Below are 15,050 nucleotides of genomic sequence, written 5' to 3'. Positions count from 1 at the left end.
AGCTTTTACTTCTTCTCCCTTCACTGGCTATTAGCTGTTTTCTGGGGTAGGTAGGAAGTGATTTATGTTAGCATAAACTGTGATATATCTAGTGAGTGAAGGATGCCTCACCTAACTCTGCCTTTTACAGTGTTTCTGTCTATGCCCGTATCATATTTTAACACTGTCCGTGGGCGGGTTGCGTAGTTTCTATAGCACAAAGCAGGCCGCAATAATGGCGTCTGCCTTGGCTCCCTTTTCCTTCAATTTATTTATTTGTCCTGTGCGTTAGTCTCAATTGAAGCAGCTGTCACCACTTCGGCCCTTGTAGTTGTACCTGTGGGCTGTGAAGGACCGTTAGGTCAGATTTAGAGCAGGTAAATACCTTTTGCGGTTGACTGTGTTGAGACTGTGTCTGAGTCCGGGCGGCGATGGTAAAGGGCCCCTTGGTCACAGGTCGCCACAGTGCCTTGTAGCGCTCGGTCGCTTGTCCGCTGCAGTCAGGTTGTGCCTTGTATAGAGAAGACCGCGGCTGTGTTGCGGTCGGTCCGTTGGCTTACAGGCAGGCTGGTGGTAGACTGTGAGGCCTCTCGTCTCTCGAGAGGCCACGCTGTTCCTTGTGGTCACTGTATGGAGGTGATCTTCGATCTACAGCCTCTACATATGTTAGGGTTGCCCCAGGTCACCGTTGGTCAGTGTTTAGTTAGATGTAACTACTCCAGGATAGCTTTAGGAGAGTCCCTTCTTGCGGAGCACCGGAGTTACACAGCCATCGTAGCTGTAGCCAGGCTCCGCCCCCCCTTTATTTAACTTTTTTGTGTTGTAGGGAATCCAATTTCCTGATCCAAAGCATTTCCCTCTTTTTAAGCATTTGTTCCCTATCACCTCCTCTCCTGGGTATAGCCACATGTTCTATGACTTGAAAACGCAATTGACTAATATTATGACCCATGGAGAGGAGGTGATGGTATAATGCAAGGATCTACTGTACATGCTTACAAGTCATGATATAATGCAATGATGTACTGTACATCCTTACAAGTCATGATATAATGCAAAAATCTACTTACATTATACCATGACTTGTAAGCATGTACAGTAGATCCTTGCATTATATCATGATTTGTAAGGATGTACAGTAGATCCTTGCATTATATCATGACTGGTACGCATTAACAGTAGATCCTTGTGTTATATCATGACTTGTAAGCATGTAAAATAGATCATTGTGTTATATCATGACTTGTAGGTATGTACAGTAGATTATTGCATTATATCATGATTTGTAAGCATGCACAGTAGATTCTTGCATTATATCATGACTTGTAAGCATGTACAATAGATCATTGTGTTATCATGACTTGTAGGTATGTACAGTAGATCCTTGCATTAAATCATGACTTGTAAGCATGTATAGTAGATCCTTGCATTATGTCATGACTTGTAAGCATGTACAGTATATCCTTGCATTATGTCATGACTTGTAAGCATGAGCTGTCTATCCTTGCATTATATCATGACTTGTAAGCATGTACAGTAGATCTTTGCATTATATCATGACTTGTAAGCATGTACAGTAGATCCTTGCATTAAATAATGACTTGTAAGCATGTGCAGTAGATCCTTGCAGTTTATCAAGACTTGTAAGCATGTACAGTAGATCCTTGCATTATATCATGACTTGTAAGCATGTACAGTAGATCCTTGCATTATACCATGACTTGTAAGCATGTAAGTAGATCATTGCATTATACCAGCACTTGTAAGCATGTACTGTAGATCCTTGCTTTATACCATGACTTGTAAACATGTACAGTAGATCCTGGCATTAGACCAGCACTTGTAAGCATGTAAAGTAGATCCTTGCAATATACCATGACTTGTAAGCATGTACAGTAGATACTTGCATTATATCATGACTTGTAAGCATGTACAGAAGACCCTTGCATTATATCATGACTTGTAAGGATGTACAGTAGATCCTTGCATTATATCATGACTTGTAAGCATTTACAGTAGATCATTGTGTTATATTATAACTTGTAAGCATGTACAATAGATCATTGTGTTATCATGACTTGTAGGTATGTACAGTAGATTATTGCATTATATCATGATTTGTAAGCATGTACAGTAGATCCTGCATTATAACATGTCTTATACGCATGTACAACATATCCTTGCATTATGTCATGACTTGTAAGCATGAGCTGTCTATCCTTGCATTATATCATGACTTGTAGGTATGTACAGTAGATTATTGCATTATATCATGACTTGTAAGCATGTGCAGTAGATCATTGTAAATCCATAGTAAAGCAAAAACGTTTCAAACTAGCAATTGGTTCTTAGTCATGTCATTGATTTTTTGTACAGGTGTGTCTTTTATACCTATGCATCTCAATGATTAACAAGCTAAGTAACACCGCCATCTTGTGTTTATTTGAATCATGCTACAATATACTTAATTATTATAGGTACTTTACAGGAACAGTGACCAGTCAAAATCTTTATTTAACTCTTTTGTGTTGTAGGGAATCCAATTTCCTGATCCAAAGCATTTCCCTCTTTTTAAGCATTTGTTCCCTATCACCTCCTCTCCTGGGTATAGCCACATGTTCTATGACTTGAAAACGCAATTGACTAATATTATGACCCATGGAGAGGAGGTGATGGTATAATGCAAGGATCTACTGTACATGCTTACAAGTCATGATATAATGCAATGATGTACTGTACATCCTAACAAGTCATGATATAATGCAATGATCTACTGTAAATCCTTATAAGTCATGATATAATGCAATGATCTACTGTAAATCCTTATAAGTCATGATATAATGCAATGATCTACTGTACATGCTTACAAGTCATGATATAATGCAATGATCTACTGTAAATCCTTATAAGTCATGATATAATGCAATGATCTACTGTACATGCTTACAAGTCATGATATAATGCAATGATCTACTGTAAATCCTTATAAGTCATGATATAATGCAATGATGTACTGTACATCCTAACAAGTCATGATATAATGCAATGATCTACTGTAAATCCTTATAAGTCATGATATAATGCAAAAATCTACTTACATTATATCATGACTTGTAAGCATGTACAGTAGATCCTGCATTATACCATGTCTTATAAGCATGTACAGTAGATCCTTGCATTATATCATGACTTGTAAGCATGTACAGTAGATCCATGCATTATACCATGACTTGTAAGCATGTACAGTAGATCCTTGCATTATACCATGACTTGTAAGCATGTACAGTAGATCCTTGCATTATACCATGACTTGTAAGCATGTACAGTAGATCCTTGCATTATGTCATGACTTGTAAGCATGTACAGTAGATTCTTGCATTAAATCATGACTTGTAAGCATGTACAGTAGATCATTGCATCACATCATGACTTGTAAGCATGTGCAGTAGATCATTGCATTATACCAGCACTTGTAAGCATGTACTGTAGATCCTTGCTTTATACCATGACTTCTAAACATGTACAGTAGATCCTGGCATTATACCATGAGTTGTAAGCATGTAAAGTAGATCCTTGCATTATATCATGACTTGTAAGGATGTACAGTATATCCTTGCATTATATCATGACTTGTAAGCATGTGCAGTAGATCCTTGCAGTATATCATGACTTGTAAGCATGTACAGTAGATCCTTGCATTATACCATGACTTGTAAGCATGTAAGTAGATCATTGCATTATACCATGACTTGTAAGCATGTACAGTAGATCCTTGCATTTAATCATGACTTGTAAGCATGTACAGTAGATCCTTGCATCATATCATGACGTGTAAGCATGTGCAGTAGATCCTGGCATTATACCAGCACTTGTAAGCATGTAAAGTAGATCATTGCAATATACCATGACTTGTAAGCATGTACAGTAGATCCTTGCATTATACCATGACTTGTAAGCATGTACAGAAGACCCTTGCATTATATCATGACTTGTAAGTATGTACAGTAGATTGTTGCAGTATACCATGCCTTTTAGCATATACAGTAGATTGTTGCATTAAATCATGACTTGTAAGCATGTGCACAAGATCCTTGCAGTTTATTATGACTTGTAAGCATGTAAGTAGATCATTGCATTATACCATGACTTGTAAGCATGCACAGTAGATCCTTGCATTTATTTGTGACTTGTAAGCATGTACAGTAGATCCTTGCATCACATCATGACTTGTAAGCATGTGCAGTAGATCATTGCATTATACCAGCAATTGTAAGCATGCACTGTAGATCCTTGCTTTATACCATGACTTCTAAACATGTACAGTAGATCCTAGCATTATACCATGAGTTGTAAGCATGTACAGTATATCCTTGCATTATATCATGACTTGTAAGCATGTGCAGTAGATCCTTGCAGTATATCATGACTTTTAAGCATGTGCAGTAGATCCTTGCATTATATCATGACTTGTAAGCATGTACAGTAGATCCTTGCATTGTATCATGACTTGTAAGCATGTACAGTAGATCCTTGCATTATACCATGACTTGGAAGCATGTACAGTAGATCCTTGCATTATATCATGACTTGTAAGCATGTACAGTAGACACTTGCATTATACCATGACTTGGAAGCATGTACGATCCTTGCATTATACCAGGATTTGGAAGCATGTACAGTAGATCCTTGCATCATGCCATGACTTGGAAGCATGTATGATCCTTGCATTATACCATGACTTGTAAGCATGTACTGTAGATCCTTGCATTAAATCATGACTTGTAAGCATGTACTGTAGATCCTTGCATTATGTCATGTCTTGTAAGCATGTACAGTAGATCCTGGCATTATATTAGGAATTGTAAGCATGTACAGTAGATCCTTGCATTATACCATGACTTGTAAGCATGTACAGTAGATCCATGCATTATATCATGACTTGTAAGCATGTACAGTAGATCCTTGCAGTTTATCATGACTTGTAAGCATGTACAGTAGATCCTTGCATTATATCATGACTTGTAAGCATGTACAGTAGATCCTTGCATTATATCATAACTTGTAAGCATGTAGAGTAAATCCTTGCATTAAATCATGACTTGTAAGCATGTACAGTAGATCCATGCATTATGCCATGACTTGTAAGCATGTACAGTAGATCCATGCATTATGCCATGACTTGTAAGCATATACAGTAGATCCATGCATTATACCATGACTTGTAAGCATGTACAGTAGATCCTTGCATTATATCATGACTTGTAAGCATGTACAGTAGATCCTTGCATTATACCATGACTTGTAAGCATGTACAGTAGATCCTTGCATTATATCATGACTTGTAAGCATGTACAGTAGATCCATGCATTATGCCATGACTTGTAAGCATGTACTGTAGATCATTGCATTATGCCATGACTTGTAAGCATTTACTGTAGATCATTGCATTATATCATAACTTGTAAGCATGTACAGTAGATCCATGCATTATGCCATGACTTTTAAGCATGTACAGTCGATCCATGCATTATGCCATGACTTGTAAGCATGTACAGTCGATCTATGCATTATGCCATGACTTGTAAGCATGTACAGCCGATCCATGCATTATGCCATGACTTGTAAGCATGTACAGTCGATCCATGCATTATGCCATGACTTGTAAGCATGTACAGTAGATCCTTGCATTATACCATGACTTGTAAGCATGTACAGTAGATCCTTGCATTATATCATGACTTGTAAGCATGTACAGTAGATCCTTGCATTATACCATGACTTGTAAGCATGTACAGTAGATCCTTGCATTATACCATGACTTGTAAGCATGTACAGTAGATCCTTGCATTATATCATGACTTGTAAGCATGTACAGTAGATCCTTGCATTATAGCATGACTTGTAAGCATGTACAGTGGATCCATGCATTATACCATGACTTGTAAGCATGTACAGTCGATCCATGCATTATGCCATGACTTGTAAGCATGTACAGTAGATCCTTGCATTATACCATGACTTGTAAGCATGTACAGTCGATCCATGCATTATATCATGACTTGTAAGCATGTACAGTAGATCCTTGCATTATACCATGACATGTAAGCATGTACAGTAGATCCATGCATTATGCTATGACTTGTAAGCATGTACAGTAGATCCTTGCATTATACCATGACTTGTAAGCATGTACAGTCGATCCATGCATTATACCATGACTTGTAAGCATGTACAGTAGATCCATGCATTATACCATGACTTGTAAGCATGTACAGTAGATCTATTCATTATACCATGACTTGTAAGCATGTACAGTAGATCTATGCATTATACCATGACCTGTAAGCATGTGCAGTAGATTTGACTTGTAAGAATGTACAGTAGATCCTTGCATTATACCATGACTTGTAAGCATATACTGTAGATCCTTGCATTATACCATGACTTGTAAGCATATACTGTAGATCCTTGCATTATACCATGACTTGTAAGCATATACTGTAGATCCTTGCATTATACCATGACTTGTAAGCATATACTGTAGATCCTTGCATTATACCAGGACTTGTAAGCATATACTGTAGATCCTTGCATTATACCATGACTTGTAAGCATATACTGTAGATCCTTGCATTATACCATGACTTGTAAGCATGTACTGTAGATCCTTGCATTATACCATGACTTGTAAGCATATACTGTAGATCCTTGCATTATACCATGACTTGTAAGCATGTACAGTAGATCCTTGCATTATACCATGACTTGTAAGCATATACTGTAGATCCTTGCATTATACCATGACTTGTAAGCATATACTGTAGATCCTTGCATTATACCATGACTTGTAAGCATGTACAGTAGATCCTTGCATTATACCATGACTTGTAAGCATATACTGTAGATCCTTGCATTATACCATGACTTGTAAGCATATACTGTAGATCCTTGCATTATACCATGACTTGTAAGCATATACTGTAGATCCTTGCATTATACCATGACTTGTAAGCATGTACTGTAGATCCTTGCATTATACCATGACTTGTAAGCATATACTGTAGATCCTTGCATTATATCATGACTTGTAAGCATACACTGTAGATCCTTGCATTATACCATGACTTGTAAGCATATACTGTAGATCCTTGCATTATACCATGACTTGTAAGCATGTACTGTAGATCCTTGCATTATACCATGACTTGTAAGCATGTACTGTAGATCCTTGCATTATACCATGACTTGTAAGCATATACTGTAGATCCTTGCATTATACCATGACTTGTAAGCATGTACTGTAGATCCTTGCATTATACCATGACTTGTAAGCATATACTGTAGATCCTTGCATTATACCATGACTTGTAAGCATATACAGTAGATCTTTGCATTATACCATGACTTGTAAGCATATACTGTAGATCCTTGCATTATACCATGACTTGTAAGCATATACTGTAGATCCTTGCATTATACCATGACTTGTAAGCATATACTGTAGATCCTTGCATTATACCATGACTTGTAAGCATATACTGTAGATCCTTGCATTATACCATGACTTGTAAGCATACACTGTAGATCCTTGCATTATACCATGACTTGTAAGCATATACTGTAGATCCTTGCATTATACCATGACTTGTAAGCATATACTGTAGATCCTTGCATTATACCAGGACTTTTGCGTTGATGTGCATTTTGCAGTGGCTTCTTCACTGAGAGTTAAGTTCTACCCCTAATATTCTTGATTGCGTTTTTTCCTGACACTTGTCTCACTTATTTACTGATCTTCACTGTTTTCTCTTGTTTGGAGGTTGCATCTGCCCCAGACATGAGAATACTTTGGACATTATATCTTTCATTTAGTGCACACACATTATATAGATGTTCTTTGTTTAGTTTTATATATTGTATGATGCAAGGTCACTATATTTTGTTATCATTTAGCTTTACTGCTACCAATATAAAAGGGATCTGTGTGTTATGAACTGACTAACCCTGTATGCCTAACTACCCTTACAGATCACTTAGGATCACCCATCCCATTGAGACCAGTAAATGTCTAAAGTTAAAGATCGTCTCTCTCAATATTTTTTTCCTTACAGACAAACATGATCCCTGGATCCCCAAGTAGTGACGATTCAGACAGTGAATTTAACCGTCTGAGACGGCGCAAACTTTCCTTCCGCAGACGGACAGACAAAGGTAGGTAGTCAAACCCGGCATAGGCTCTTCTGGAGTTGTCATCAATTTCATGTGACAGGACAGATTGTCTTTATTTCCTTCAAGTAACAATCCCAAAGCTTCTTTATTTGTCTGTGAAAACCAAACCTCCTTAGTATCTGTAAAAAAGTACGAGACCTGAGACCTAGCGTAAAGTGTTATAACTAGAATATAAGTTGCATAAAACACATACGCCTAGATTACGAGTTTTGCGGTAAGGTGGAAAAGCAGCGTTAACAGGTCCTAACGCTGCTTTTTCACTACCGCTGCTATTACGAGTCTTGCAAGTTTAGGGGCACCGCACACTTTTTTGGCCCTACCGCAAACCAACTTACGTAAATTTCGTAAACCCTTTTTTCTATGGGACTTCCATAGTGCTGGTATTATGAGTTTGTCCTGGGAGGCCAAAAAGTGAGCGGTACAGCCTCTACCGACAAGATTCCTAACGCATTTTAAAGTCAGTAGTTATGAGTTTTACACTACAACGCTGTAGCATAAAACTCATAACTAAAGTGTTAAAAAGTACGCTAACACCCATAAACTACCTATTAACCCCTAAACCGAGGCCCTCCCGCATTGCAAACACTATAATACATTTTTTAACCCCTAATCTGCCGCTCCGGACATCGCCACCACTATAATAAACATATTAACCCCTAAGCTGCCGCACTCCCGCCTTGCAAACACTAGTTAAATATTATTAACCCCTAATCAGCTGTCCCCAACATCGCCGCCACCTACACTATACTTATTAACGCCTAATCTTCCGCTCCGGACATCGCCGCTACCTACATCATATTTATTAACCCCTAATCTGCTGCCCCCAACATCGCCTGCCACCTACCTACATTTATTAACCCCTAATCTGCCGTCGCCAACGTTGCCGCCACTATTCTAAATTTATTAACCCCTAAACCGAAGCCGATCCCTAACACCCCCTAACTTAAATATAATTTAAATAAATCTAAATACAAATTACTATCATTACCTAAATTATTCCTATTTAAAACTAAATACTTACCTATAAAATAAACCCTAAGCTAGCTACAATATAACTAATAGTTACATTTTATCTAGTTTAGGGTTTATTTTTTATTTCACAGCTAAGTTTGTATTTATTTAACTAGGTAGAATACAGGGAGTGCAGAATTATTAGGCAAATGAGTATTTTGACCACATCATCCTCTTTATGCATGTTGTCTTACTCCAAGCTGTATAGGCTCGAAAGCCTACTACCAATTAAGCATATTAGGTGATGTGCATCTCTGTAATGAGAAGGGGTGTGGTCTAATGACATCAACACCCTATATCAGGTGTGCATAATTATTAGGCAACTTCCTTTCCTTTGGCAAAATGGGTCAAAAGAAGGACTTGACAGGCTCAGAAAAGTCAAAAATAGTGAGATATCTTGCAGAGGGATGCAGCACTCTTAAAATTGCAAAGCTTCTGAAGCGTGATCATCGAACAATCAAGCGTTTCATTCAAAATAGTCAACAGGGTTGCAAGAAGCGTGTGGAAAAACCAAGGCGCAAAATAACTGCCCATGAACTGAGAAAAGTCAAGCGTGCAGCTGCCAAGATGCCACTTGCCACCAGTTTGGCCATATTCCAGAGCTGCAACATCACCGGAGTGCCCAAAAGCACAAGGTGTGCAATACTCAGAGACATGGGCAAGGTAAGAAAGGCTGAAAGACGACCACCACTGAACAAGACACACAAGCTGAAACGTCAAGACTGGGCCAAGAAATATCTCAAGACTGATTTTTCTAAGGTTTTATGGACTGATGAAATGAGAGTGAGTCTTGATGGGCCAGATGGATGGGCCCGTGGCTGGATTGGTAAAGGGCAGAGAGCTCCAGTCCGACTCAGACGCCAGCAAGGTGGAGGTGGAGTACTGGTTTGGGCTGGTATCATCAAAGATGAGCTTGTGGGGCCTTTTCGGGTTGAGGATGGAGTCAAGCTCAACTCCCAGTCCTACTGCCAGTTTCTGGAAGACACCTTCTTCAAGCAGTGGTACAGGAAGAAGTCTGCATCCTTCAAGAAAAACAAGATTTTCATGCAGGACAATGCTCCATCACACGCGTCCAAGTACTCCACAGCGTGGCTGGCAAGAAAGGGTATAAAAGAAGAAAATCTAATGACATGGCCTCCTTGTTCACCTGATCTGAACCCCATTGAGAACCTGTGGTCCATCATCAAATGTGAGATTTACAAGGAGGGAAAACAGTACACCTCTTTGTACAGTGTCTGGGAGGCTGTGGTTGCTGCTGCACGCAATGTTGATGGTGAACAGATCAAAACACTGACAGAATCCATGGATGGCAGGCTTTTGAGTGTCCTTGCAAAGAAAGGTGGCTATATTGGTCACTGATTTGTTTTTGTTTTGTTTTTGAATGTCAGAATTGTATATTTGTGAATGTTGAGATGTTATATTGGTTTCACTGGTAAAAATAAATAATTGAAATGGGTATATATTTGTTTTTGTTAAGTTGCCTAATAATTATGCACAGTAATAGTCACCTGCACACACAGATATCCCCCTAAAATAGCTATAACTAAAAACAAACTAAAAACTACTTCCAAAACTATTCAGCTTTGATATTAATGAGTTTTTTGGGTTCATTGAGAACATGGTTGTTGTTCAATAATAAAATTAATCCTCAAAAATACAACTTGCCTAATAATTCTGCACTCCCTGTAGTTACTAAATAGTTATTAACTATTTAATAACTACCTAGCTAAAATAAATACAAATTGACCTGTAAAATAAAACCTAACCTAAGTTACAAAAACACCTAACACTACACTACAATTAAATAAATTCCCTACATTAAATACAATTAAATAAATTAAATAAAATTAGCTTAATTACCAACAAACCCCCCCACTAAATTATAGAAAATAAAAACCAAATTAGAAGATATTTAAACTAATTACACCTAATCTAAGAGCCCTATCAAAATAAAAAAAGCCCACCCAAAATAAAAAAAAAACTCTAGCCTAAACTAAACTACCAATAGCCCTTAAAAGGGCTTTTTGTGGGGCATTGCCCCAAAGATATCAGCTCTTTTACCTGTAAATAAAAAATACAAACACCCCCCAACAGTAAAACCCACCACCCACACAACCAACCACCCAAATAAAAGCCTAACTAAAAAAAACTAAGCTCCCCATTGCCCTGAAAAGGGCATTTGGATGTGCATTGCCCTTAAAAGGTCATTTAGCTCTATTACTGCCCAAAGCCCTAACCTAAAAAATATACCCACCCAATACACCCTTAAAATATCCTAATACTAACCCCCGAAGATTCACTTACCGGGAGAAGTCTTCATCCAAACAGCAAGATGTCCTCAACGAAGCTGGCAGAAGTGGTACTCCAGACGGGCAGATGTCTTCATCCAGACGGCATCTTCTATCTTCATCCATTCGGCACGGAACGGCTCCATCTTCAAGACATCCGGCGCGGAGCATCCTCTTCCAACGACGTCTTCTTACAGAATGAATATCTCTTTAAGTGACGTCATCCAAGATGGCGTCCCTTAGATTCCGATTGGCTGATAGAATTCTGTCAGCTAATCGGAATTAAGGTAGAAAAAATCCTATTGGCTAGCCAATAGGATTGAACTTCAATCCTATTGGCTGATCCAATCAGCCAATAGGATTGAGCTCGCATTCTATTGGCTGATTGGAACAGCCAATAGAATGCCAGTTCAATCCTATTGGCTGATTGCATCAGCCAATAGGATTTTTTCTACCTTAATTCCGATTGGCTGATAGAATTCTGTCAGCCAATCGGAATTAAGGTAGAAAAAATCCTATTGGCTAGCCAATAGGATTGAACTTCAATCCTATTGGCTGATCCAATCAGCCAATAGGATTGAGCTCGCATTCTATTGGCTGATTGGAACAGCCAATAGAATGCCAGTTCAATCCTATTGGCTGATTGCATCAGCCAATAGGATTTTTTCTACCTTAATTCCGATTGGCTGATAGAATTCTATCAGCCAATCGGAATCTAAGGGATGCCATCTTGGAGCACAATTTTGCTCTACGCTCACTTCTTGCCTGTTAACGCTGGGTTTGTAAAAACCCGTAATGCCAGCGCTTTAGGTAAGTGAGCGGTGAGAAAAAACTGCACGTTAGCAACGCACAGCTCATAACGCAAGACTCATAATCTACCCGATATAAAACACATATAAAACATATGTACAAAGTATCATGCTCATATATATATATATATATATATATATATATATATATATATATACACAGTGGATATAAAAAGTCTACACACCCCTGTTAAAATGGCAGGTTTCTGTGATGTAAAAAAATTAGTCAAAGATAAATAATTTCAGAACTTTTTCCACCTTTAATGTGACCTATAAACTGTACAACTCAATTGAAAATCAAACTGAAATCTTTAAGGTGGAGGGAAGTAAACAAACAAAAAAAAATAATGTGGTTGCATAAGTGTGCACACCCTCTTATAACTGGGGATGTAGCTGTGTTCAGAATTAAGCAATCACGTTAAAAACCATGTTAAATAAGAGCCATCACACACCTGCCATAATTTAAAGTGCCTCTGATTAACCCCGAATAAAGTTCAGCTGTTCTAGTAGGTCTTTCCTGACATTTTCTTAGTTGCGTCCTACATAAAAGCCATGGTCCGCAGAGAGCTTCCAAAGCATCAGAGGGATCTCATTGTTAAAAGGTATCAGTCAGTAGAAGGGTACAAAATAATATCCAAGGCATTAGATATACCAAATTGTTATGGTATTGTTATGGTATAACCCTGATATTTAGGGTTAATACCAGATGGGAGATGCCCTTAATACGGGAATAGCAACACACAAACCCAGTTAATAAACCGAATGGGGAAAATACACAAAATCCTTCTCTCCTGGAACAGGCAAAAGAATAATTCAAAGTAGCAATTTACCCCAAACACGAGACCAAGCTCCGTCTTGAGGGTAAAACAGGAATCAGCAAGAGCTGTGGGTTTATTGTTCTTATATACACATTTTTACACATTACTACCACCCACAGGGTTTTGTAAAACAACCAATAAACATATACAATACTCTCAGACACTCCCACACAAAATCCTCCCCTCTGCCTGTGATATAATTACCTTACACAATGGGTTACAAAATCCTCCCCTCTGCCTGGGATACAATTACCTTACACAATGGTTGATGCAATTACCTTACACAATGGTTGATGCAATTACCTTACACAATGGTTGATGCAATTACCTTACACAATGGTTGATACAATTACCTTACACAATGGTTGATACAATTACCTTACACAATGGTTGATCACAGGCAGAGAAATACAGTTCAATTGCCATGGAGCCAAAGTCTTTCACATAGTCTTTCGTTATACAAATGGGCTACATGGCATAGCTATCTGGGGTATCACTGTTCAAACAGGGCAAGTACTGAATGACCCGGCTTTCGTATCTTTGCAGGGGAAAAGTATGCGTTTCAACATGGGGCCATAGTCTAAAGGCAGCAGGCGGGCAACCAGGCTCCTCTAATGCACAGTGGCGATATTGGTCTCATCACACCATGGAACACAGTGAAGACAGTCATCATCAAATGGAGAACATATGGCACAACAATGTCATTACCAAGAACTAGATGTCCCTCCAAAATTGATGAAAAGACGAGAGAAAACTGGTCTGGGAGGCTACCAAGAGGCCTACAGCAACATTAAAGGAGCTGCAGGAATATCTGGCAAGTACTGGCATGTGACAACAATCTCCCGTATTCTTCATATGTTTGGGCTTTGGGGTAGACGGCAAGACGGAAGCCTTTTCTTATGAAGAAAAACATCCAAGCCCAGCTAAATTTAGCAAAAACACATCTGAAGTCTCCCAAAAGCATGTGAGAAAAGGTATTATGGTCTGATGAAACCAAGGTTGAACTTTTTGGCAATAATTCCAAAAGATATGTTTGGCGCAAAAACAACACTGCATATCACCAAAAGAACACCATACCCATAGTGAAGCATGGTGGTGGCAGCATCATACCTTGGGGCTGTTTTTCTTCAGCTGGAACTGGGGCCTTATTCAAGGTAGAGGGAATTATGAACAGTTCCAAATACCAGTCAATATTGGCACAAAACCTTCAGGCTTCTGCTAGAAAACTTGAAGAGAAACTTCATCTTTCAGCATGACAACGACCCAAAGCATACATCCAAATCAACAAAGGAATGGCTTCACCAGAAGAAGATTAAAGTTTTGGAATGGCCCAGCCAGAACCCAGAACTGAATCCAATCGAAAATCTGTGGGGTGATCTGAAGAGGGCTGTGCACAGGAGATGTCCTCGCAATCTGACAGATTTGGAGTGTTTTTGCCAAGAAGAGTGGGCAAATCTTGCCAAGTCAAAAAGTTCTGAAATGATTAAGGGCTGATGCTCTACCTGGTAGCTACAATCCTTAAACCAACAACTTATTTAACTTATACTCTATAGCAATAAAGACATGGACACAGAGAGCTGGATATAAGACCATGTCATGGTCATGTTTATTTAACATTTACGTAAATAAACCCGACTTCAGCTGAAGTCATAACTCTAAACAGTTAACTTGTGGCGGCATTCGAGGCCTAGTAAAATAGTAATCACTCCATATGATCTAGGAGGCGCAAACGTCCTAAGGGATCTTCAGCCAGCAGACCCGCGGGGACATCTCCCCCGCCCATTAGCCCGAATGTCATCCCTACAGACACTGCCCTCAGGTATTTATGGCACGACCTCCCACCACAAGACACAGGCTCTATAGAAAAGACGGACTCTTGCTGCCACCCACTAAATATGGGTAACTAAGGCCCTTTT

At 38.8% G+C, this 15,050-nt stretch overlaps 1 protein-coding gene across 1 annotated transcript in view; it reads left to right on the top strand.

Moving 5' to 3' along the window:
• Window positions 1–15,050, top strand: part of KCNH2 (potassium voltage-gated channel subfamily H member 2) — a 1,055,144-nt gene that overhangs the window by 974,599 nt on the left and 65,495 nt on the right. Inside the window, exon 12 of the mRNA XM_053713258.1 lies at window positions 8,091–8,190. Coding sequence (XP_053569233.1) covers window positions 8,091–8,190 — 100 coding nt within the window. The remainder of the gene's footprint in view (window positions 1–8,090; window positions 8,191–15,050) is intronic.

Source organism: Bombina bombina, chromosome 5, assembly GCF_027579735.1.
Source record: "Bombina bombina isolate aBomBom1 chromosome 5, aBomBom1.pri, whole genome shotgun sequence".
NCBI classification, from domain to species: domain Eukaryota; kingdom Metazoa; phylum Chordata; class Amphibia; order Anura; family Bombinatoridae; genus Bombina; species Bombina bombina.
The sequence above is the reverse complement of the archived record's forward strand: the minus strand, read 5'-3'. Positions and strand labels throughout refer to the sequence as shown.